General features: G+C 40.8%; 1 protein-coding gene across 5 annotated transcripts in view; it reads right to left on the reverse strand.

Moving 5' to 3' along the window:
• TMEM241 (transmembrane protein 241) overlaps positions 1 to 24755 on the reverse strand; it is a 55032-nt gene that overhangs the window by 18423 nt on the left and 11854 nt on the right. For 3 of the 5 annotated variants that reach the window (XM_021387110.1, XM_021387108.1, XM_021387111.1), the window contains 8 exons: positions 23534 to 23559; positions 22046 to 22097; positions 20781 to 20829; positions 19276 to 19321; positions 18463 to 18498; positions 11406 to 11440; positions 10095 to 10164; positions 6484 to 6577 (listed from right to left, as the gene is read on the reverse strand). In XM_021387110.1, the coding sequence (XP_021242785.1) occupies positions 6484 to 6577; positions 10095 to 10164; positions 11406 to 11440; positions 18463 to 18498; positions 19276 to 19321; positions 20781 to 20829; positions 22046 to 22097; positions 23534 to 23559 (408 nt within the window). The remainder of the gene's footprint in view (positions 1 to 6483; positions 6578 to 10094; positions 10165 to 11405; positions 11441 to 18462; positions 18499 to 19275; positions 19322 to 20780; positions 20830 to 22045; positions 22098 to 23533; positions 23560 to 24755) is intronic. The other 2 variants (XM_021387109.1, XM_021387112.1) reach the window with 1 other exon arrangement.

Here is a 24755-nt window from a genome sequence, read left to right on the forward strand (position 1 = left end):
AGCTGACTGTCCATCAGTACACCAAGGTCCCTTTCCGTCAGGCAGCTTTCCAGCCACTCCTCCCCAAGCCTGTAGGGTTGCCTGGGGTTGCTGAGACCAAAAGGCAGGAGCTGACACTTGGCCCAATTGAAACTCATACGGTTTACCTTAGCCCATCGATCCATTTATGGATTATCCATTATGGACCAGAATAACTTGCATGCTAAGCAGCAGTGCAAGACGGGAACTAAGAAATTGACATTAGGAGTGCTCATGCTTTAGGAAAAAGATTAGAACTGTAAAAATGTGGAAAAAAGATGAATTGGTTTTATTTCTCTGGGTTTGCCTCTTTAAATTAAGTAGATAAAATTCCTTAGTCCACTGCTATGTATGACAAGGAGCAGTGAGCATAACCAGGCTAGGAGCCCCAGAAGATTTGTAGCTGTGGCCTCTCTATTTTATGAGAAGTGGGAAAAAAAGTGAATTTCTGCTTTAATAAAAAATACTTTCCAATCTTTAGGAGAGTTATCATCCTTTATCATACAAAGATGGATTTACTCTATCATTTCTCTTCAAGACACCACGGGGACCTAAGGAGCAGATACACAGACACAAAATATAAAATCAAAGACTACAGGAGACATCCTGAATAACTGTTAGGTGTTCTGGGGGACGACCAAAACTGCTGGCGTGTAAGTACAGTGGGCAACAGTTAGTTATGTGGGACCTGTGGATATGATATTTTTTCAGACACTCCCACGAAAGTACTTTGCAATGCCTGGCAGCCAGCATGAAATACGGAGAGACCTGGGGCAAATACTTCTAAAGTCAACAAGCAAGGAACCAAAGCAGCTGTCAGGGGACACTTTTATGTATCAAGGAGCCTCCGACATGATTCGGATACATTAGAGATTATGCAATTGTGCATTGGATGGGCATAAAGAAAAAAGATGCGTGCTCCTGATGCGATTAAACTAAATTTTCTTCCAGCCAGTGTATAAGAAAACGAGTGAAAAATTCAGTGCAGTCCGACCTCAGTTATCCAACTTCATTTCTTCAAAGAAAGGAGGAAGAAAGAGAAAATCCTAAACCCACCTTCTACTGACCTTCCCTTTTATTCTTCCTCCTCATAAAACTTGTCTCAGTAGGTTCCTACTGGTAACAAGCTGAATTCACTGCCGCAAGTTTTACAGGGATAACTCTACCTAAGAAATAGGAGAATAACTCCACAAGTAACCAGTATCTCGCTGAAGGAAAGTTAAGAGATACCACTGTTCCCTCCTATTCATGATGTAAGATATTTCTGCTGCTTAATTTTTAGAGGTACGAACAGGTTTCATCATCAGATATAGATTGGCAGCCTTAATCTAAACAAACTCCCTGACAGCACTGTTAGGGGTCATTAGCGCTCTCACCAGATGCTTCTGTCTGTATATATGAGCATCTCCAGTTTTTCTTTCCAGTACACAACCCACGATGCTAGCACAGCTTTCAAATTAAAACAAGAAATCTCATGCAGCTTCAAATCCGTGCTCTCCTGGGAATTAAATCTGTGCAAGGCTATGACAAAGCATTCCATATTTCTTGGGCTTCCTAAAAGATTTTTTTGTTTGTTTGTTTTTCAGATCGCTTTAGCGATTTTTTGGCATTTCTCACCAATCTATACAGATATGACTAATGCGCACACTATTTGCTTTCACAGCACAAGTGCAGTGTGTTTGTCACCAAAGATAACACGCAGGGTTATACACACAGATGAAACGTGTGCTTCATCTGCCTATGCACAGAGCGACGCTTTGACATGAAAGCTGTCAAAAATCATTACAGGGAAGAATTTAAAAACCTCATGCGATGATTAAGTTGCCACAGCCAAAGTAACCATTGTAAAAGCAAGTTATGACCCAGCTCTAGTTTTTTAAGCGAATGAAATATTGAAGGGCAGGGAGGCCAAATATGTGGGCTTCACTAGGAATGTATCCTTGGATCTCTAAAGAAGCCCAACTAAATCTCACGGCTAGTTTATTGGTCTATCAGTACTTAACAAGAAATGAAGTGGTGGCAGCAATCTCAGCCCCAGCTTGTCAGTCACATAGGTACAAAGCATCCAAATGGAAAACAGATTCTGCGATTCTCTGCACCTCCCTAGAGGCCTGTGCTGCTTGCTGTCTGAGGGCTACAGCATTCTCTCTTCTTGGCTCATCTGCAGGATAAACATATTCTGGACTCAAGTGCTTCTCCTTTCCAACTGCTGGTAAAAATTGCAGTCAGACTGAGAGATTAAGAGGACAATCTAGGGCACTACTCAATACAAGAAAAATGCTCAAGTGGGAATGCAAAGCCGCTGTTGTTACCCAGAGGTTTTTTTTTTCCACTGAATCTCATTCTCCAAGTCCAAATTCAAGTAGTTTGTATTCTTTATCCACATCAATTTCCTTTTTTTTTTTTTAAGGAGTTGCACACTCGAGTTCAAAGACATTTTTACGGTACTACTTAAATACTGCCTTTCTGTGTCCTTCATGGCTCATGATGTGTTTGAGACAGCCCTCATATCCAGGGTTGGGTTGGATCCGTACGTAGTTACAACACCTCCTAACACCTGCAGGAAGCAGCATTAGTGATCAGGTAGATATGACTCTTCCTAACTACTCCACATGTAAATCTGCAGTTCCTTACTCTTACAAGATAGCTGGTGAGAATTTTGCAGGAGTTGGTAGATCAGCCCTTACATTTGCAGGCAAACATCAGCTCAGCTCATTGCTTTCTACCCATCTTTGTCTGTCCCATTCTAAAACTGATGTGTATCTGAATTTTTCAAGCATTCGCCGTCGTCTACCCCAGAATCAGCTGCATTTCAGCACTGAGAGCAGCATTTCCTCCATGGTCCTAATAATGCCTCAGATGGGTACAACTGAGCCCTAAAACATTCTCATAGTGAGCTTTAAACACTAGCGAAAGACATTGAGGAAACTGCTAGTTTTGAAAAATTACTAGAGATACAGAAATATCTCATATCCTTATTGCCTATTCCTCTCTTTGAATTCAAGACAAAGCATATAATTTGAGCACTAGGTTAGAAGTTACAGTAGGAAAAGGACTAATTTGTTCTGCTACAAAAACCTTCCTAAGTGAGATGAGCAATTACACCATGCACTGCATGCTGATTTTTAAGGCTAAAGAACAGACTGAATTATCACAGTGATACAAGCTAAAATTTTCAGTTGCTACAAAAGCACGCAATTTCACTGACAATAGTGGCTAGAACAAACTTTGTCTAATTTCTATCGAGAGCTGGCCAAAACCCCACAAATCTAGAAATACTTGGACGTTGGGAAAGCTTTGATCCAGTCCAGACTTTGTGGCTCTGATTCACTTCAACTGGGAAGGACCCAAATCTGCTTAAAATATATTTCACAACACATCTTTGCTTAAATTTTTTACAGATAGGTCATAAATACCACATGCAGAACCATTTCTCATTATTCATGATACCTACTAGCAGAGCCAGCTATTCCCATCTCCAGTCCAGATAATTAAAAGCCATAAATAAAGTAAGCTTTAGGTCAGCTGACCTGATACCAAGGAGCAAGAAGGTAAGGCACTACAATCTGTGCAGTCCAAATGTTTGAAAAATTGGAACTCGTGAGAAACTCTTTGTGAATTGTACAATGTTGAAACAGTTTGTAAAGCAAAAATGAGCCACACTGCTTCCTTCTTGTTATAGCCAGAAAAAAAAAAAAGGAAAAAAAAGAAGAAGAGTCCAAGTACAGATTCTAAAGAGGCATATTCTGCAAGTTTACTTTTTCTTAAGGTAACAGCTTCATCCAGTGTAGTCGGAAAGTTGTGATCATCAACCACATAAGAAACTGTGGTTTTCATATGACCTAGCCGAGGGTAATGAAAACTAAGTAATATCTAACAAGGGAAAAGGAGTCAGACCAGCTCTTCTGACTGCTGTTACCAACTTACAAGTACAGCCAGACTCTAGATTCACAAATCATGGGGTAATTCTAGCAGGAATGGATCGAAGAAGATCAGAGCAGGTTGCTTACCACTTTGTACAGTTGGATCTTGAAAACCTTCACAGGTGGAGACTGCACAGCCTCCCTAGAATACCTGAAGGAGCTGCTGCTAAGTGTCCCCCAGAGAGACTCCCTCCCAGAGGGATTTCAGCTCCAGCTGTTCAGCTCCAGACTGAATAAGCCCAAAGTCCTGCAGCCTTTCCTCAGAGGACATGATCGCTAAGTACCCTGACTAGCCTGGCGACTCTGTGCTAAAATCACCACAGTTTGTCAGTGTCTTGCTTGTATTGCAGGGCCCTAAACAAAATTCTAGCCTGGATAGGCTAGATCAATGGGCCGAGTTCAACCACGTAACATTCAACAAGGTGAAGTGTCAAGTCCTGTACTTGGGTCATAACACCCCTATGTAGCAGTATAGGCTTGGGGAAGAGTGTTGGAAAGTTGCCCAGCAGAAAAGGGCCAATGGCATCCTAGCCTGCATCAAAATTAGTGCAGCCAGCAGGACTAGGAAAATGATTGCCCCCTTGTATGTGGCACCTTGAATATCACATTCAGTTTGTGACCCTCACCACAAGAAGTCTATTAAGTTGTTCAAATGTGTTCAGACAGGAACAACAAAGTTGATGAAGGGGCTAGAAAATAAGAGTTATGAGGAGCTACTGAGGGTATGGGGGTTGTTTAGTCTGGAGAAGACGAGGCTGGGAGGAGATCCCATCGCTCACTACAACTACCTGAAAGGCTGCAGCAAAGAGGGTGTCAGTCACTTTTCTCAGGTGACAAGCGATAGGATGCATGAAACAGCCTCAAGTTACACCAGGAAAGGTTTAGATTGGGTATTAGAAATAATTTCTTCATGGAAAGGATGCTCAAGCATTGGAACGGGCTGCCCAGAGCAGTGGTGGATAACCCATTCCTTGAAGTATTTAAGACACATGGTCATGGCATGAAGGGACATGGTTTAGTGATTGGACTTGGTAGGTCAGATTGTTGGTCAGACTTGGTGATCTTGAAAGTCTTTTCCAACTTAAATGATTCTATAATTTTATGATTCCCAACTCCAGATGTGGTCTAACAAGAGGTGAGTAGAGGGAGATGATGGCTTCCATTAATTTACTGCCTTGGCTACTTCTAATACAATTCAGGATTCTTTTGGTCTTCTTTATTGCCAGGGCATGCTGCTGGCTCATGGACAGCTTGCCGTCTACCAAAATCCCCAGGTTCTTTCCCACACAGCTGCTTCTCAGCCAGGCAGTCTCCAGACTGTACTATTGCCAGGGACACTTCCCTCCTACATGCAGGACTTCACATCTGTCCCTGCTAAATTTTGGAAGACTCATTTCTCCAGTCTGCCCAAGTCCCTCTGGATTCAACACTGTCCTTTAGTGCTATTGACTGGTCATAGAATCATAGAAGATCCCTAGCTGGAAGGAATCCACAAGGATCACTGAGTCCAACTCAGTCCAACTAGCTCCCACCTAGGACCACTCATAATTCAAACCATACATCTGAGAGTATTGTTTAAATGCATCTTGGTGCTGTAACAAATGCCCTGGGGATCTTGTTCCAGTGCCCAACCCCCTTTTGAAGAAGAACCTTTTCTTAACACCCAATCTGATCCTCCCCTGATGCAGCTCCATGCTGGTTCCTCGGGTCCTATCACTGTCACTAGAGAGAAGAGATTAACACCTGCTTCTTCACTCCCCTTGTGAGGAAGCTGTAGGCCTCAGAGACTATAATGAAGCTCTCTACACTGAACAAACCATGCAACTTCAGTTGCTGTTCCTCCCTTTGGAGTTTCTTTTGCAAACTTGATGCCCTCTACCACCTCTTATTCTCTCATAGAGGTGTTAAACAGGATAGATCCCAGGACAGACCCCTGTCTACTCAAGCTGTCACAAGCCTCTAGTTAGAACAGGAATTGTTAACTATTACACTCTGAGGCAGATTATCCAACTAGTCTTTCGTTCACCTAATTGACCATCCAGATCGTAACAACCTCATTTGGATACAAGAACACTGTGGCAGATACTGTCAAAAACCTTGCTGATGTCAAGGCAAATGACATTCTCTGTGCCATGATGATGGCAGTGGGAGTTCTGGGGCTGATCTTCACAGAACTGCTTTTAGCTCTTGATTCTGGGAAGACAAACTGGCAAGAGCTGATGCACACGCTATCAGGGAGAACACTTTTCTCCAAAACACCTTTGGTATGTATTGATTTACATTGCTTGAATTCAGTAGGCCAAATCCTCAGCTGCAGTAATCAGCACAGCTCCACTGAACTTAGTCTATGCACAGTTTTTTTGCCTTCGCTAATGATCCAGGTTTACTATGGACTCGATTGATATTTGTTACCTAACCTCTGTGTGCACATTGAATGGATGCCAAGTAGGAATAGCAGGGGAAACTAAGGAGATGCAGGACTTCCTCTGTCCTCCTGTGAGATGCATGGCTCTGTTGTGTTCCTGTATGGTCGTCTTCTTACCTTTGCAAGGAAACTCCATGCTGCATATTGCCCTGAGGTTGTGCTGCTTTTCAGCTTCACTGTGTGCAACATCAGAAAGAATCCCAAGAGTCCACTGCAAAGGATGGGGAAAACTTGTCAATAAAGTCTCTTAATTTCAGTTAAGCGGTCTTTTACAAGCATCTCAGTTTTCCTAATGCAGAACTGAACAGGCACCCTTCAAGTAGTGTTAATCTCATTTGAACAAAGCAAGCTGGTCAACAAAAGAGCTTACATAATGTACAGCAAATCTGGGGTTTTGTTCAGTCAGTGACAAGAGTCTGAGTAAAGCAAGTCTTAATGGCTAGTCTCTAATACACTTGTGTAATCAGAAAAGTAGAGATTACTGGAAACATGGGCTCAAATATTTAACTTGAGACACCGAAACAGCTCTGACTAAGGCAATGCTGATTTCAGCAGAAGCCACATGGTTGGCAAGAAACTCACTTCCACCTCCACAGAGGTTGAACCAAAGAATAACCATTGGAAAGCTGCTGCCTGAAGCTTTCAAGCAGTTTAAACTTCATGAAACCTATTTTCTAATTAAGAACTCAAATATAACCTTCCCAAATAACAAGTAGAAGATTCAATAGTAGTAGGGAGAGAACACTCCAAAGCTCTTCCTGACAACGAAGTTAATTTTGATTCTCAAGTCATATGTGACAGTAGTCCCTCCCGTAACCAAGGCTACCCTTGAGGAAACTGTTCCACAGCTAACTGGACCTTCACGGGGCTAACAAGCTTTGGCTTGGATTTTTTTCCACTTGCAACATACTTACAACTCACTGGCTCTGAACAGTGAAGTAGTGCAAATTAGCAAGTAAGGAATAGAAAAGGACTTCAAGGTACATATGGCTAAGAGGCACAAGAGATTACTAGGCACCATGGGAAATTGAACAGTAAAGGAAATAGGATCAATGGGGCCCTCAGCTGGTGCAGCAAAAAGTTCCTTGGTCCTTGAAATGGGTGTGCAGCTCTTGACAGTTGACACCCTCTCTGCAAGAGCAGGTTAGAAGTTCCATGTTGGACTCTAGCACCTGAGCAAAGTGCTGTTCCCTGCTCAGGGCACGTAGAAAATCGTGCCTCAACCACATGTCAGTACACAACTGTTTCTGATATAACAAACGGTAGCGTAAGGTAACTGCCCAGGAGTAAGACGTGCTGCAGTTTCTTACGCTGAGCCATTAGCATAAGACCTCAGTGGACTATCTGCTGTGCACGTAGCTAAGCAAGATAATGCTTCAGTCGTGAAAGACAGAACCAAACTCAGCTACTAGTCACAGAGCATCCCACCCTGAGAAATCAGTGAGTTCAGTGAAGCAGCACTGCTCAAACTTCTGAAATCCCAGTAGCTGATTAAAATCTGTTCTGCACCTTCTGCCCTGCTGAAAAGTGCTTTTAGTCAAAGTGACTCGAAGGTGTATGGTGTAATTTAGACATAAAAAGTTGAACAGCTAATTATCATACCTGAAATATTGATGTCACAATTAAACACAGATTAATTTCATTAAATAAATGGAGTAGTTTGCACCTAACTACTAATGCCTCAGGCATTCTGAACAGGTGGAAGATTTATCTGCATCAGTTACCCTTACTTTATGTTGTATAGGTCTTCCCTCAAATTAATTACATCTACAAAGACACTAGATGACAAGATGGTGAGCAACTGAGATGCTTGTTTCTCCATCTATTCCTCTCCAATTGTTTTAGAAGAGCGTGGGGTACAATGCCATCTAATATATGCGCACTGAATCTGGGTCAATGGAAACAGAAGCAGGAGTCCACAACAGTGGTAAAATTCTAATGACATGAAAGAGAATATCTAGGCTAGCTAAATATCCATTAGAACCTGTCTAACCATGTTGTGGTCACCAACATGGCTTCACCAAGGTGAAGTCATGCCTGACAAATATGGTGGCCTTTTATGATCGAGTTACAGTGTCAGTGGATATAGAAAGAGCAACTGACGTTATCTACCAGGACTTGTGCAAAGCATTTGACGTTGTCCTGCACAACATCCTGGTTGCCAAATTGGAGAAAACTGGATTTGATGGATAGACAACTCGCTGGATAAGGAACTGGCTGGATGGCTGCACTCAGAGAGCAGCGGTCAGCGGCTCAGTGTCCAAGTGGAGACTGGTGACAAGTGGTCCTCAGGGAGCGGTGCAAGGACTGGTGTTATTTAACATATTTGTAGGTGACATGGACAGTGAGATCGAGTGCATCCTCATCAAGTTTGCAGACAACGCCAAGCTGAGTGGTACAGCTGAAACGCTAGAGGGAAGGGATGCCATCCAGAGGGACCCTGGACAGGCTTGAGAGGTGGGCCCATGCAAACCTCATGAAGTTCAGCAAGGCCAAGTGTAAGGTCTTGCACCTGGGCTGGGGCAACCCCCAAGCACAGATATAGGCTGGGCAGAGAACGGTTTGAGAGCAGCCCTGAGGAGAAGGACTTGGAGGTGTCAGTTGATCAAAGACTCAACATGAGCTGGCAATGTGCACTTGCAGCCCAGAAGGCCAACAGTATCCTGGGTGGCATAAAGAGAAGTGTGACCAGCAGGTCGAAGGAGGTGATTCTGCCCCTCTACTCTGCTCTCATGAGACTCCACCTGGAGTACTGTACACAGTTCCAGGGCACCCAACACAAGAAGGACCCTACGGGGACAGGCTGAGAAAGTTGGAGTTCTTCAGCCTGGAGAGAAGTAGGCTCAGGGGGGACTGTATAGCGGCCTTCCAGTACTTGAAAGGGGCCTACAGGAAAGCTGGGGAGGGACTTTTTGTAAGGGCATGGTAGTGACAGGATAAGGGGAACTGGCTTTAAACTGGAAGAGGGTAGATTTAGACTAGATATTAGGAAGAAATTCTTTACTGTGAGGGTGGTGAGACACTGGAACAGACTGCCCAAAGAGGTTGTGGATGCCTCCACACTGAAGGCATTCAAGGCCAAGCTGGATGGGGCTTTTAGCAACCTGGTCTAGTGGGAGGTATCCCTGTCTATAGCAAGAGGGTTGGAGCTAGGTGATCTTAAGGTCCCTTCCAACCCAAACAACTCTATGATTCTATGATTCTTCAACAAGAAATAGATTTCACCTAGCTGCAGAGGAACAAGTTATTCAACAACAACTAATTGCTATATATTTATAGTGTGTATGGTTCACTCTTGAAAATACAAAGGAACAAAAAAAAGAAACACTTTTGTGCCAGAAAACTATCTAGACAGGGAAATTATTTAACAATAATTTTTAATAACACCTTTTAATGCAGAATCCAAATACAATTAGAATACCTAACAATCAGGAAATCTTTTTGTCATCAGATAGAACTAAAAAATATTTTTTCTCCCCTAAAAAGAAAATATTTCAATTTTTTTTTCAAGTAAATTTCTTGATGAAATTAAGACCTCATGCCTTCAAATGCATAGCCACACGTATGCACTGATACGTATTCTCTGGAGTTTTACTGGCTTGTGCCAGCACAAACTATTATAACTAAGGTTTTGAATCCTCTGGAGTTTTTAACTGAGGGTCAAGGTTGAAACTTAACATTATCTCTTATTTTGAAAAAAATCACATGTCCTGTAGCAGAGGAGTTACCTGGCACAGCAACTGCTATGAAATCTGTAGAAGTAGAGGAATGGAAAGTCCAAGGCACTGAAGAGATCACCTGAGGGACAAAGCAGTATACTCAGTGGAACATAGGAAAATGAAAATTACCCTCTGTTAAAAGCAGGGAACAGTAATTAAATGAACATTACTAGTTTAACATTCCTTTGAGTCTTTACAGCTGGCTGACTTTTCATTTATGACGCTTTTCGCATTTCTAGTCTGCTTAACTTCTCTGTGACCTTGATTCTAGCCAGTTCCTGCCTTTGCTTGAAAGGGGGGAAAGGAATTATATAAAATTTAAGAATGTTCTTTGCTAGAATACAGATGATCCTGCTGAAGCAACAATTGCCAGTGCTAGTGGCTTTTTTTATTTTAGAGCTTGTGATTGTTCTTATTGAAGCAACAGGAAACATGGATACATGTTGGCTCCTTCTCCCTCTGGAATTTGAACTCTGTGACACAGCAAAGTCAAGAGGTTTCAGAGAGTTCTCCCAGATGAAGGCAGATCTCTCCAGTACTTGCATTTCCAAGAACCTGGGCCCTGATTGCTCTTAGTAGCAACAATTCCTGGGACTCCTACAGACCCTTGGGCTCTACAGATTCAGAAGATGCTCTATCTTTCACTTTTGGAAATGCTTACTTTTTGAATGCTTTCCTTAGCATTTCTGTCTCTCCTGGTGGGGAAATGCTAGATACACAAGACAAATCACCAATCTAAAGAGGATATTCAAGTTTGTTTAAATGCTTTTTCCTTTGCTTTTCTGATTCGGCAAATGTTCTAGTGAAAGCAACAGATGGACACCTTTATCATTCTAAAGGTTAGATACACGTATGAGAGGAATATTTTCCATCATTCAATATTCAGTTTCTTTTACTTTAGCCTGTGATCTTTTGCTACTTCAAATCCTCCCACAGGGATGGGATACATCTTAAAGCAACAAAACGTTTGCATAGCACAGAGGGAAATGTAGAGAAGGAAACTCAATTATATTTTGAGTGCTAGAACACAGCTCTCAAGAGATCGTGTTCAGTGAGGGAATCCTTATTCTTTACCATGTATCACCCCAAAGGCTGTTTTTTTGTTGGTTGTCTCTCACTGCCTCTTTGCAAAGGGCACTTCAGAAAGATATTAGTAAGTATCACAAGAATTACGCAGTCTTATCTGACCAATACCATATTATCAGTCGTATTGCAATTGAATTCCAGAGCTAACTTCTATAAGATCTGGCCTCTAAAAAGAAGCATGAAAAGGAAAGGCAAAATGGAAACCTGAAAAAGGAGCAACTTAATCCACTTTACCTGCTGGATGGGATGCAGAGGCCAACAGTACCACACTAAAAAATAAAAAAAAAAAATTAGTTGCATACTGCAGTAGTTATGACATTGTCCAAACATTACGAATTGACAGCTTTGCAATTTTATTCATGGTGAAACTTATTCCAGTTAAGTAGGGCAAATGAGGTATATAAGGTAGTTGGAAAGGAATCTTCAGGGTTGCCTTAATACCACCTTTAACTTGTAAGAGGGCTATCACCAATATTTGAACATGTCTTTTATGGCTCCATCTCAAAAGGCAGGTCTCCAAAAACCTTCCAGCAGGGAGATTCCATACCTCGCTGGGTAACTTGTTCCAGAGTCACCCCACCCTCCCAGCAAAGAAGTTTTTCCTAATGCTCAGTTTTCAAACTACCAGAAGCAACTTATGGCTGTTGTTCCACGTTATCCTACCTGACACTCCTTAGAAGAATTAGGCTCGGTCATCTTTTTTAACACCCTTTCAAGAAGGTGGAGGCAATTATTAGGTAGCACCTTGGTCTCCATGTTGTCAGACCAGCTCCGTCAAACTCTCCTTCCAGTAGGCCCTATGCTCTAGGTCCCTAACACAGTCAGTAGACCTGTGCTCTACCTTCGTCTTTTCGGTATCTTTCTTGAACTGGGATGTCCAAAACTAAACAGAGTATTCCATCTGAAGCCTCAGCAGTACTGACAGTGACTTCTCCCAATGTGAATTACTCCTTTTAACACAGCCCAATTTGCCATGAGCACCCACAACCACTTCACGATCATCTTAGCATTTCATTACCAAGTCCTTTTCAACAGAGCTGCTACTCAGCCAGCTGGTGACACCACTGAGAGAGAATCTATAGGGAATTATACTAACATCTAGACTTTAATGTCCCCCTGTCCAAGGGTGAATTTCAACTGTGTGCACAAATGTCTGCTTTTGTAGAAACATCCACATACTGCATAAAAGTCAAATACTTAGTCCTACGAATATGGCTGCACATGAACTGCACATTCATGCTCCAAATGTCAACTTAAGAAAGAACAAATGCTGCAATTAAACAAGTTAGAAAAATGCATGAAAACAAAACCAAGCAGCAGCACAACTGATGCATGCTTTTTACAAACATACAGGCAAGAAAATTAGCTGGGACCAGTTCTTTAACTGGAGAATTACTTAAGACTTCTGAGGTTCTACATGGTCATCACACACACAGATTGTGGTACAGAGCCTACTTTCACACTGTCAATTCTTCACATAGATTTCTTACTTTTTTCCAGATGTTTTCATTCCACATTGTTTCAAAAGTTAAAATGCCTCAGAAACATATTCTGGAGCACTGTAGGTTGGGAAAAGCAAGAAAATCTTCCAAAGCACAACTGCAGCTTCCTCCAGACATTAGCAACACACGTCCATCACAAAACAAAAGGGCAAGAGGGAGAAGGAGAAAAGAGTATCTTCATTGCACTTAGGAAGGTAAAAAGACATTCATTAAAAGTTATGAATGCTAACGCTAGGTATTTTTCCCTGGTTAATTACCAGAGATTTTTACAGTTCACTGGGCCCAGTAATAGCAGTAAAGTACAAAGTCGGTCAGTAGAAGGTTGCCTGATAAGTTAAGGCAGAGAAAAAGCTCAGAGTGGTTTCCAGCACACACGGCAATAGCTAGAAAACTGAATGTGCTGCAAATGAGCTACCTCAGGTACTTAGAGCACTACCGTATCATCAGCGTGTGCTTATACCACTCCATTTTTCAGAATTAACACTGCTGTAATTTCCAAGCTGGACCTCAGCTAGTCCCAGATATTCAAGCAACCAGGTGACTCCACTTCTGTGGCTGGACCTCAGCATGCTCTGAGCACTACTTGTAGAGGCACCAGTACCGAAGGGAACTCCAAAGTGCGTGGGCATTCTGTGACCAGCAAAACCTCAGAGGGGAAGCTTGCCACTGAAATCAGACATGGAAGGCAGAGGGCTGAAGAAGGAAACAGTTCATGAATGTTCATGAGTGATAGGCAGTTGAGTATTTTAGGCTTAGTATTTCATACAAACTCTTTGAAAGGCATAAACTGGTACAGTATGTTCACATTGTCAATATTTATACATATTTTTAAAAGAAGTAGTTGTCACAAAGACATTAAGCAGAAGCACGTTACTCACTACGCAAGTCTCTCCCACCCCTCTTAGCCGCACATGTACAACCTCCCTGTGCTGGATGGCCAAAAGATATCCACAATAAATAGGCCCAACTCGACAGTTTTCTGATAAGGAAACAAAAGGAATCAAAGGCCCGTTGCTTTTGACTGAGTAAGAAAGACAACAGGAGACTGGAAGCAAAACTGTATCAACAGTGATGAGAATTATGACTAAGCTGTGTTTCTTCACTTTTGCTTTTTGCATTATCACTTTTCAAACAAAATAAAACAGCGAGATTGGAAAATGCTCAAAGAGAAACTTCCTCCTGGAACCAAGAGGGACTGATAACTATACCAGACATCCCAGGCCTCAGCCCAAAGAAAACATAAGGAGGAAAACAAAACCTTCCCTGTGAAGTGCGTGGAAGGTTAAGGCCAAAGGGTTAGATGGCATTAAAGCTGTGCTGCAACTCTGCCCTAAACTGAGTATCAATAAAAAAGGCACATGTTATAAAACCAAATTAGGGATCCAGCAGGTTCCAGAAGCACAGCCTGGATATGGGACTGTAGCAGGAACAAAATCCTCACACAGGGTTTCTCTGCTTCCCTCTTCTTACCCTGTACTGGGAGCTTAGTCACCCAAGGCTTCCTCCCCAGCTAAAAAGGAGGTTTTGTCAGCAAGGAAAGCAATTTATGCTTGCAAAGCTGCCTCTATCTCTTGCAGAACATCTATGGCAGCTTTTTTAATTCACAAAAAATGACGGATTCGCAGCTCTTTCATAGTCAGATACAGTTTAACTGCACAGTAAAAAGCCTTTCCCCACATCTCTGACAGTGCCATTTGAAATTTTCCTGCTATAAGTCTGTTTTCTCTGCACTGGTGACTATTAGGTCATCTGGCACACCCTTGTGAACAAATACCAGATAGTAATAGATACTAGGATGCACTGAAGCTTTCTTCCAGGTTCTCCACAATAAGTAACATATCTCTACCTGCCTCAACACAGGAGAGAGCCCAAGACAAGCTGTGACCCACTTTTAAGACATTATATGTCCCTCAACATGCTGGGCAGAAATGTCTGTCCCCTCATCCTACACCCTGCCAGCTAGTTGGGGAAATAAGTCTGTCTCCTACCTTGGTGAAAAGCGAGGGACTGGAAAAGAATAAAAGAAAATGCAAGACTACTGGGAATAAAATAACAACTCCAAATAAAAACCACTAGGAATTATCAAAAGTATCAGTAGTGCAGGAGTCTGAATGCAGACAAATACAATCACAGAGTCATTTGAGTTGGAAGGGACCCTCGAATATCATCTAGTCCAACTCCCCTGAAGTGAACAGGGACACCTACAGATAGATCAGGCTGCTCAGAGCCCCATCCAGCCTGACCTCAAGTGTCTCTAGGGATGGGGCATCCACCACCCCTCTGGGCAACCTGTTCCAGTGCCTCACCACCCTTATTGTAAAAAAAATTCTTCCTAGTGCCCAATCTAAATCTCCCCTCTTCTAGTTTGAAACCATTTTCTCCTTGTCCTATCACAACAAACCCTGCTAAAGTGTCTGTCCCCTTCCTTCTTATAGTCCCCCTTCAGATACTGAAAATCCACACTCATGCCTTCCCAAAGCCTTCTCTTCTCCAGGCTTCTCCTCAGCTCCCTCAGCCTGTCCTCATAGGAGAGGTGTTCCATCCCCTGGATCATTTTTGTGGCCCTCCTCTGGGTGCGTTCCAACAGGTCCATGTCTCTCCTGTACTGAGGACTCCACATCTGGATGCAGTACTCCAGGTGAAACCTCACCAGCGCAGAGCAGTGGGGCAGGATCACCTCTCTTGCCCTGCTAGCCACGCTTCTGCATGTTGCTGGCTCATGTACAGCTTCCCATCCACCAGTACCCCCCTGCCCTTTTCAGCAAGGCTCTGCTCCATCCTTACACCCCCAGCTTGTACTGATAGTGGGGGTTGCCATGATACAGGTTTAAGACCTTGCATTTGGATTTGTAGAACCACATGAAGTTCACCTGGGCCCACTGCTCAAGCCTAAGTCAATACAATACAACGTTGTGGCTAGAAAGGTGGTGTGCTCCATTTTAAAAAGCCATTGAATAATCATGCTGTAAATGATGGATCAAGAGAACACCACACTTTCATCCTTGACAAGTATTTCTTCAGATCTGAAAAGTCCCTGTCCAAATCCATTTGCTAACTCCCTAATTTAAGATGTTCTGCCCCCAGAATTGTTCCAGATTTTAAAACGAGAAACAGTGCTTATATGGATAGCATATGTTAGGAGATTGCTACATCTGAAAGTGTCTGGTAGTGCCAATATGTTTTTTTTTTCCTTAAATATATATATATATTTAATCTGACTTACTGGTGTATTATGGCACCTAGTAGCTTAGGGCAGAACTTCTCATCTGCTCTATCCAGTCAGTGTCTTCACTCAGAGTCCAACTTTGGTTTTGCACTGAACAGAAACACTTTGAGCAGATCAGATATGTTTTCTTGAGCATATCAGATATGATGACAGAAACTGGCTGTGTTCACACAGCTGTATTCTCTTTCATGCACAGTCACATGCCAGCTGTCTGAGCTAGGTGAGAAATAAGATACCGTAACAGCCTACTACAGTGATGCTAACAGGAGAAAGCTGCACTAATACCTCACTAAGAAGTTCCCTCATAAATGCTCATGCAGACAAGACTACCAGTACGTGTTAGACTGTCTTGTCTTGGAGGTGGAATCAGGATCCTACCATGGCCGAAACAGTCCTTGAGAAGCCTCACATAGAGGAAGCAGCTTGCTAAATCACAAAACTTAATGCTGGGTACCCTCTACCAAAGATAAGCACATTTACAGTAATTCTGACCGAGAATTGCCTATCAGGAGTTGGTGCTCATGCAGATTTCAGAGTAAAATGTCTTTTACTCAGTGTGATTTTAAAATATTTTGGACTGTTTTCTACAGAAATTACGTTTTTGCAATAATTCTCTGTGTCTGTCAGCCACACTACATAGCTCTCAAACACTGTGACCAGCTTCATCCAAATGTGGGGAGTGGCAGACCTGTCAAAGATAACTACATGCTGACAGGTCTCATGAAGACATAAATCCTGCCAGTGCCTTCGGTGTTTGAGAACACATTTCTGCTTTAAAAGAGATGCTAAAAAAACCATCTCTCAAATTGCACAACTCCTCTGCAGAGAGTATAAGAACTCTAAGTTCTTAAATGCACACCACTGTACCTCACAGTTACTTAGTGAGAAGCTTCTCCTTTTTGAAAACCTCCATAGCAATATTCACCCTTTCCATGTGATGCAGTGCTCCTGCTCTCTGCTGGACACAATTTCACAGACTTCAAAGGATCCCATCAGCTAACATGGCGGGGAACATGGCACTGCCTTTTCCGTCACAGCTGCAAAATTAAGACCTTGGCCAAAATCTGAATTTAAAGGTTCGGGCTGAGATGCAATTTTCAACTAAAATAACAGCTGAGAGCCAGAGTCGGGCAGCTGATAAACAACAACAACAACAAAATCAATTGATTTTACTGCTTGTTTAATGATTCTTATTTCAACATTAGACATACAGCTGTACCTCATTCAAGACTTCACACATCATCTCTGCACACAGCAGCATATTTGCAAGCTCCATGACTACCATACTTCAGAACAATTTCAATAAACACAACCACCTCCTCTGAGTAAAATTGATTTTCTTTGCACTTCGCAGAAAATAGAAAACAACAACTCACTTAAAACAAGAGCCTGCTTCAAGCAAATTGATGTTCACATATTGTTAACGCTTGAGATCCTGGTGAACAGACATTGCAACCATACAAGCCCCACATCAGCGGCCTGCATTACTTACTTATGGAAACAGAAGAGCTGATTGGACTATGATAGAAAGAGGTATATGCTGTTTCCATGTTGATGATGCACATCAGGTAAATGGGAACTGATGTTAAATAACTGTCCCACACCAGTGTTCCTGTAGTGTTCCTATCAAGAATCTTTAACACGGTCAGACTAAAGCATACAGTCAAATGATAAGAACAACTTCACTTTCCTATGTTTATGCCTAACTTCTGCTCTGTGTTCCACTCTGACCTAAATTAATTTATGCCTATCAGTCCCTTTAACCATCCTCCTTCCTTAGAGCTCCATACCCACAGTCCCACAGTCCAGAGCACTCTCATACAACTTCATTTACCATTCCAAGAGGTCAATATATACAAGCAGATGTGATTACGGATGGAGAAGGATCTAGTAAAGTTTCTATATGCCTTAATTCAAATAAAACCTCACAAAAATCCAGAGGAAGCCATGCACACTACGCGCTCTGGTTTGCACGGCTCTTTGGAGAAAGGACTGTTTTTTTAATCTTTTTTTTTTAATATTTTATTTTTGAGAAAAATACAGGGGACTCTGGTCGGTGACTCAGGCTCTTTCACTAACTACAAAATAACAAGCCACTTTTGTATCTCCAAATCGGAAAAACAACTAAATGTCTGAATTACTCAATTCTACTAACAGCACTCTCAACAGTCAGTTATTGCTCATGTTCTTTGCACGTGGTACTTTTATAATCACTGCCTCCCCCTCTGGCAGTTCGGTACAAGTCTGATTTTCTGTGGTGAAGGTTTTGCCAGGGAGTTACTCTGTAAATATTATTTCTGGAAAAGAAAGATCACTTGTGCACATGGTGATTAAAAATTCATAATTAACACCTCGTTACCTCCTCAGGTGTATATTGGCACATCCACCTACAACCATAGCCAAAATCATGCAGCTGCTAAGCCATCTTTTTTCAGTGAATGTCTTGCTAAATAAATATATTTAAGTAGTGGTAGCTGTGAGTTTCCTAAAGAAGTCATGTTTGAAGATGAAAATATATGCTAAATAAACCAGCCGTAGTGTATCAAAGGCTTATTCATTTTACCTGAATACATAGTTGATGTACTGTTGGTCCAAGTCACTGGAAGAGAAGAGGGAAAAAAAAGGTATTCTCTCAGCAATGCTGTTCATCTGATATAAATAGACCATTATATTAAGTACTATTATAACACCGTAATATTACAACACATCTGTATTACATATGATATATAATGTTATAATTACAAAGCACGCTTATATAATTACATATACTTTATAAACATTATTATAACATTATGTTAATTGTTTATCAGCATATTAATTTACATAGCATTTGCGCACATTTCTGATGCTACTCTGTTACACTGTAAGTAAAGATACGGTGAGCCTGGCTAAAATTTCAACAAAGATGGAAAATGATTTTGTAATAAGGGAGCCTCTCTATACCCTATACATGTGTTATGTACATATACGTGACATCCTGTGGCAACCCACCAGCCGTTAAACACTTCTGAGACTGTGTCACAAAGGGAGATACTGACACATTCAAACCACGCAGCTTTAAGGCTAACACAAACTAACATTTCCTCTTAATGTCAGTGCCAGTAATTATGGGATCTTTTTCCAGGACTGAGTCATCATCCTTTGATAATGCACTGTTTAAAACTAATTCAGTGTTTGTGTTAGCAGTATAAATATCAATAACCACATGGGATTGCTAGGATTATCAACAGTATGGCTCTTCTTGTAACAAAAATTGTTAATGATTAACCAAGAGTGATCCAGTTCACACAGATAAAGCAGAGATCCCTACAGGTTACCTGACTGCTACATACATCAATCCTCTCCTACTGCTTAAAAGAACATGAAAACACTTTACCTTAAAGAATTAGGTTTCCATAACTTGTGAAATACTTTGTAAGCCCCTGTAATTGAAATGACATGGATTTACCACAACATGCAATCATTCTGACAAACAACAGCTTACTTGGTCATGGTACTGACAGAGCCCTCTGAATCACTTAGCAATGTGGCACAAAAGATGCCTAAACCATGAGTAAAACCAACCTATCACTTCAAATTAACGGTTTCCAGAGTGTTATCGTTTGAGAATACTGTCACACCATGTGTTTCTGCTTGTCCTTCTAAAGAGGAGATGACTCTAGCTCATGATAACTAAAAAAAGTGGGAGGGGAATACACACACATGTGCAAATGCATAAAGAAAAGTGCTGTAGAATGGGTTCTTCAATCCACCTATTTTTCTGGGTAAGTTCTATGATATGTTTATCTATGTAGACCCTACAGTTGTCTGTCCTGAGCCATCTCTGCTGTCTGTGGGATCTCCAAGCTCTTTGCATTCTTTACCAATTCGCTTTTCAGTTCACAATGTTCTACAAAGGAGAAGCCTCAGCTCAGCTCATCCCTAGATACAGCAAACAAATATTTCAAGTGATAAATCCTTAGATTTCTGTTTTATCTAAGTGAGCAGATGTTTCTAACATTTCCTAAAGAAAAAAAAATTGCAGTACTACTTCTTATTTTTATATTAACAGCATTTTAGCACGTGATCTCTCTTAACCACAAATTATAAACACATAACCTGTGACCTGCAAATTTTACAGTATGAACAGACAAATAAAGAAGGAATCATCCCTAATTTGCAGACAAGATTTAACATACAAATTAATCACTCAGTCTGCAGAAGATCTAAGAACCAAATACAAATCCCTTAATATCCAGCTTAATGTTCCAAAATATTCAAATCTCCTAGTTATATATTGCTACTCAGCTTTTCTTCAGATTTTTTTTTGTATCTGACTGTTTTCAGCTTATCAGGAAAGAATTTCGATTTATCCAAATCAATGTTTAATCTCAAAAAGACAAAAGAAAAACACAAAAACCCTACAGATCATGCAACACATCGTTAATTGACTTCTTCATTTAAAAAAGCATACGATTGCATCAAAAACCCCAACATTTCAACATCCTTCTTCTGGAATCATATTCCGTAACATTTTAGAATACTTTCTGTCAACTTTTAAATAAAATCTATGTGCACACACAAAAAAAAATTCAGTTCTTCATGTTTCTTCTCCCCTCAAAGAGGAAAAGTGTCTCTCACTGGGCAACCATGAAAAACTCCAGAAAATTTTAGTGTTGATTAAAATGTATGTGTATTTGCTCACCTGTCTACTCTGTCCTGTTGTTGTTTTCAACTTAAAGGCTATGAGAGGAAAACGTTTTCTCATCTTTACTACCCTTATTTATCTTAAAATGTTTCTTACATCAAAAGCTTTAAATACAAAAGATTTCATAATAAAGTGGACTTGCTTCTTCAACAAACTACTCTTCATAGTTGTTCCTCCAAAAGAAGATGACTTACCAACACAGAGCAAGTGAATTAGAGCCCACAGATAACCGTTTGGATCAAACTGCAATAAAAAACATCTAGGTAAATAAACATATCATAGAATCATTAAGGTTGGAAAAGAAAAGACTTGTACGATCATCTAGTCCAACCATCAGCTTGTCACCACCATGCCCAATTAATTACCTTCATATATACGTAAGTACTGCTATTTCCCTGCAGTTTAGCTTCATAAAGCAAGTACAGTGGGAGCAATAGCACACATGAAAAGAAGACTAAAGAAGGCTAGAGACATTTTTTCTATTCCCCTTAGAGATTTGGCACATGCCAGGCAGCTTTATCCTCTGCTACCCAGGTTCTCAGCCCTGGTGAAAACCACCCTATTTCTTTTGGATACAGACACCATTTTAGATGACCTGAGACTATGGATCCCAGCCTGTCTGTTCTTGTATTGTAGCAATTTTTCACTCAGCAGAAAAGTTAACTCTTGACTCCCCAGTACAGATGGATAGTCAGTCACAGTGGGACAAGTGGATCAGAGGAACACCATTAAGGTATTGGAAGTGGTGTTCCCTTGCCCTCTTTCCCCCAGCAGCCCCTGCAACAGCCAAGCAGTCTGTTTCCCCAAGGTTCTCATTAACTGCAGAGCATCCAAAAGAATGCTCCAAGCAAGGTAGGCTCTCTTCACAATCGAGAAAAATGAACGTCTGCTTTCACGGAAGATAAACTATACACAAGAAATTCCTACTCTGCACCATGTACCACAGACAGAGTTACCTGTTGTCTGCATTTGATGGGAAACATCCACACAGTTATTAACTGAAGTCTAAATCAAGAAAGTAGTCCTCCTAAGCCTCCAAAAGAGAAAGACAGGCACCTCCAAAGAATAGATCCATGATGGACAGAGCTACTCTAGACCTAGAGATAACTCTTTCCCCAGTGACTACCAAAAGTCTGTAGAGTGACTACAAAGCTAATTTAGGAAACCACTCAAAGCACTTGCAACAAATTCAAACCTAAGTGCTTTGTTAAGCCCTATAAGAAGCTACATCGTGGTATCCCCAGCCACTGGCTTCATCTAAAAGCTCCACGCCTGTCCTGGTTACAGGTTTTACCAGGATGCAGACACATTAAGAACATCAAGATTGTAACATGGCAACAGGACACATTTACAATTCCTTTGCAGGAATCCGGTCCTAGCTTACAAGTGAAAGCTGCATCCCCTATTAGCTAAGAAATACAAAGGTCAAACTAGAGTTGCTTTACAAAACAGAGCTCACCTGTGTGTCACATAAAGGAAGGCACGCTGCTGCTACCAGGAGGAACAGCACACTGTGGGTAAGAGAAAAAAAAAGCAAGACCAAAAGCTTGTAACCTAGAATTGTACTTCTGGTGAAATACAGACACTTCTACTCCATTTTACAACTATGTTTTTGTTTTTTTTTTTTGCTTCATTTTTATACCATGTATTTATAAAGTATTTTCTTCCAAAGAAAATTAAGTTTTATATCCAGCATTAATTAATTAATACAGAGGTAGGTTATACAAGTAGAAAATCAGCACAAAACATCTCAGCAGAGATGGAAAAAAAAAGAAATTTGTAGGGAGTATTGTTCTTCACTTGCCATTTGTCTTCCTTAGGTTACTTCAGAAAACCAAAACCAACCCATTTCTGGCTATGAAGAGCTACCAAAAAGTTCGATCATCGGGGTAAACTGTGTATTACAACAATTTCAGCAGTAGTGACTTCATTAAAAGTTTACTCCATGTTCTGTTATCTCCAGAACAAAAAGTAAAGTGGGAGTGAGTGGAAGCATGGTAGAAATTGCCTAAGGATAGCACAGGTCCTTCCCTAGTCCACTGAACTAGACTAAAAATATTAAACTGTAGCTGAGTAGGTATTTCTATGGGCTACACACAATATGTAGACATAGAATTTTTATGGACTTTCAGTATTAATAATAACAAATATTTGCTTTTATTGCTCATTTTCCTGCTCTCAGGGACACAGAAGGAAAAGACAGAATAAAGAAGATAAAAAAACAACAACAACAAAAAAAAACCCAACTGGTATTCTAGACAATAATTCAGTAGTGGAAACAAGGCCACGGTAAGTCAGATAATGGAAACAACAGGGAGGAAGATGGAAGACAGGGCCTCCAAACACGCTGAAAAATAAACCAACGCTGTCCAGTCTAAGTACAGTTAAAAGATTAAGAGATGTGGAGGACAGCAAATATACATTCTTCAAGGCAAAGAGTGGGAAGAATGAAACCTTCAGTATGCGGATGGATGACTTCTGTTTGTCATGATCTCCTTCTTGTAGCCTAAACAACCAGGGGCAACCAAGATCGGTTGATGCAGAATGATGCCAGATGTCACACACCGTTCCTCCTTAGGAAAAGCATTTTTAGCTGTTTTCTATCCATTATCTTTCTCTTACTGCTTAATATTATCCACTGAAATATCAAATTTGAGTTCCATCTCCTTTTCAAAATCATTCTGACAAGAACTGTTTTGTTATTCACATAGCCTTCTGGCTATTTTTATAAGGAGAAGAAAAAAGTATCTATTTAAGCAATAGTATTAAAAGAAAAGAAAATACATTTCAAAAATATTTAATTACTTGTATGTTGCAATTTATGCTCACCGCCCACAGGAATCTGTCTTACATTCTTCATTGTTTTGGTGTACTACTATTTGAAGCAAATACAGAAATTGGAGCCAAAACAAGATGAAACTGAATCTGAATGGTTTTTAAAACTTACCTACAGACTTTCAGATGAGAGACCTGCTGTAAAAAAAAACAGCATATGATTAACTATTATTTTTTTAAATGGTAAAAGAGTGCTTTTTTCCTTTCAACATAGGAAAGGAATCACAGCTGATCTTACTGCACCCAATACATGAAAAAGACAGTGGACAACACTGAACAGCCCATTATGCTTGAGTACTGCTTAGCAAATTGAATTAGGGGAAACAAACAAACCAACAAAAAGAACAAGGACTACAGATTAACCTACTCCAAATTTTTTTTATATTTTCCGGTTATCTACCATCAAGTAAATCTAAAAACAGGCATGAACATTACACCTGGTTCTCACACTCATCTTAAGTATACCAGAACTGTGTACTGTAGATATTCAAATATTGATTATACTTAATTAATTAGGTACTTTCCCAACCAAATCAGTCTTGGTCTAAATTCATCAATGCTTCCCCATCTTTTTGTCCAAAATCACTCCCAGAAGACTCCTAGCAAGACCTGCATTTGCATTATCCTTCCCCACCATGCTTTAACTTTCAAAGAGAAGAAACATAAGGATGTAAGCTAAAAAGGAAAAATAAAACACTTTGGCAGGGACAGCAACGCAGAGATATGCCACGGTACACACTGCTTCGCCCCTTAGTCTTAACTTTAGGGAGGTCTTCAGTTTGTTATGAGTAGCAAACACTGGCATTTGTTTGCATTCTATCTGCACTGTAGAGGTAATGAACGGAAGATCTCTTCTACTACAAGCCATGAACCATTGCAGAAATGATTTTGTGATTTCCCAGCACTACCTCACACAGCAGCTCTCTGGTCAGACAATTAGAAAAGCATTTCATAGCCTAAAAAGAAAGATCTCCAGTGTAGCTGAAAAGAAACAAACTGAGATCTTACTAAAGTAAGCAGGAATTATTCTCCTCACTTTAGCAGGTCTTGGGACAGATTCCCAAGCACTCAAAACAAAGCCTAAAATGCATTATTTTTCCAACATTTCATGTGGAGATGTGATCCATCAATTGATACATATGATACGTTGAATACTAGATATGTTACACTAGTCAGACCTATGGATCTAGTCTTCCTTTCCCTCAGCTCGAATGATGAAATTCTTAAGTATGTCATGAGAGAGGTATTAATTCTCAAAAAGGAAAAGACAAACTGGACTAAGCCAGTCTTAAAAATGGAAATCAAACCATCAATATGCACTCGCAGTCTTTCAT

Source organism: Numida meleagris, chromosome 2 (assembly GCF_002078875.1).
Source record: "Numida meleagris isolate 19003 breed g44 Domestic line chromosome 2, NumMel1.0, whole genome shotgun sequence".
NCBI lineage: Eukaryota > Metazoa > Chordata > Aves > Galliformes > Numididae > Numida > Numida meleagris.